Here is a 1,858-nt window from a genome sequence, read left to right as displayed (position 1 = left end):
CACCCGTGTGTCCTTCATCTGTGTTTCCCTGACAAGTTATTGATGTGTGATTCAGTCAGTGGTCACATGACTAAATGAATCATTGATTTTGGTGTTTCAGGCGTTTGAGCTGGCAACAGGAGATTACCTGTTTGAGCCCCATTCAGGAGAAGACTACACCAGAGATGAAGGTACTACTGCACAGCTGGCAGTACACTCAGCTGTACCACCCACACACCCACACACACACAGTACTGTAGTGTTAGACTGACTGTGTTTACACTACCTCAGTGTGACTTTTCACTGTGTGTTCAGATCACATCGCTCACATCATCGAGCTGCTGGGGCCGATTCCTTTGCCCTTCGCTTTGTCTGGCAGGTACTCCAGAGAGTACTTCAGCAGGAGAGGTGAGACAGTTTACCTTCAGTGATCCTAAACTGTAGAGAAAGGGGGGGAAGTTGGAACTCTTGTTGCAGATGGTAAAGCTTGGGAGTTTTTCTGTCCTCCTTATTCAGTGAACCTGGTTGTTTTTAAAACCAGATGCCTCACTCTTCCTGTCTCAGGTGACCTGCGTCACATCTCCAACCTGAAGCCGTGGGGTCTGTTCGAGGTTCTGCTGGAGAAGTACGAGTGGCCACTGGACCAGGCGGCTCAGTTTAGTGACTTCCTGCTGACCATGTTGGAGCTGCAGCCTGAGCGGAGGGCGACGGCGGCGGAGTGCCTGCAGCACCCGTGGCTGCAGACATAGATGCGCACGCAGCCTCAGGGGCTGCACGCAGAGACAGTCGGCGGTCGGGGAGGGTTGGAAGCGTCTGTTGAGTTCACATAATGTGGGAAATTGTTATCTTGATCATGTGTCTGCGCTGATTCCTGAAGTAACTGGATGATTGATTGATTGGCTGAGGCTGGATCCAAACTGAATCGGAGTCCTCACGTCTCATATGTGAGTATTTTAATATGTTCAGTATAATTTCTGATAGAAAACTCCAGTTCTTCCAAGTTTCTCTTTTTTCTACATCGAACTTAAACCTGCGTCTCCTGCTGACTTGTTGTGGGACGTCCTGTGCTTAAATAAGAGTCAGGTGGACTTAAGTCCGAACAGGTGATGCAGCAGTAAACACAGCCTGTTTCTAAAGACCAGTTTAACCAACATGCAGTCTTTATTGATGTGTCCACTGAAGCGAAATAAGCTGTACTCTTCCTCCTTTGATCTTCCTGTGTTGATTAAGTTTGACTGTGCGGAGGTGAGTTTTTTGCCCTCCCCGAGGTCAAACGTCAGCGATCAGGGCCGTCCTGCTCCTAACTTTTATCAGCCGCTCGCAGACGTTTTTATCTCTTTATGCACACCTCACAAAAGTCTGCATTTTTGCAGGCTTTGCTTGAGGATATTAGCGTAGTGTTGTGACGTTAAATATAGTTTTAGTGTTAATAAGCATGGGAAATGACGTTTAGTGTGTTGGTTTGCGGCAGAAGGAAATGCAGAACTGAATCAGAGCACATCAAAGTTCCTTATATTAAGAATTTTTAAAAAATGTACATTTTAATATTTATTAGTTACGTTTCATTCACTGTAAGCGAACGACACCAGTGAATGCCAGTGAAGTGTGTGAGGGCGTTTGATGAGCGAGAGGATTTTGTTTTGTGTGTTTGCTGCGTTGGCACCTTTGTGTCGACTTTACTCCAGAGTTTGGATCTGTTATTAGTCACAAAATGACGGGAAAATTAAAGCTGGGCTCGTGTCCTAATCTGCTTCATCCTTGTCTGTCACTTTCAGTAAAGCAAGGATATCTCTGCTCGGAACCTTTTGCCATTGCTGTTCTTCCTCCCGCAGTTTTCTATAAGCAATCCACTGCTTTCAGCCTTTTCTTTTTTTTTTTT

The 1,858-nt window shown here is 45.9% G+C and overlaps 1 protein-coding gene across 1 annotated transcript in view; it reads left to right on the top strand.

Annotated features, from left to right (window-relative positions):
* srpk3 (SRSF protein kinase 3) overlaps nucleotides 1-1,854 on the top strand; it is a 17,353-nt gene extending 15,499 nt beyond the window's left edge. The window contains exons 13-15 of the mRNA XM_005748006.2: nucleotides 74-170; nucleotides 295-387; nucleotides 544-1,854. Of these exons, the coding sequence (XP_005748063.1) occupies nucleotides 74-170; nucleotides 295-387; nucleotides 544-728 (375 nt within the window). The 3' untranslated portion in view covers nucleotides 729-1,854. The remainder of the gene's footprint in view (nucleotides 1-73; nucleotides 171-294; nucleotides 388-543) is intronic.
* The last annotated feature ends 4 nt before the right edge of the window (nucleotides 1,855-1,858 follow it).

This window comes from Pundamilia nyererei, unplaced genomic scaffold (genome assembly GCF_000239375.1).
Source record: "Pundamilia nyererei isolate P.nyererei 1_Seehausen unplaced genomic scaffold, PunNye1.0 scaffold00210, whole genome shotgun sequence".
Classification (NCBI taxonomy): domain Eukaryota; kingdom Metazoa; phylum Chordata; class Actinopteri; order Cichliformes; family Cichlidae; genus Pundamilia; species Pundamilia nyererei.
This window is presented reverse-complemented; position numbering and strand designations above follow the sequence as displayed.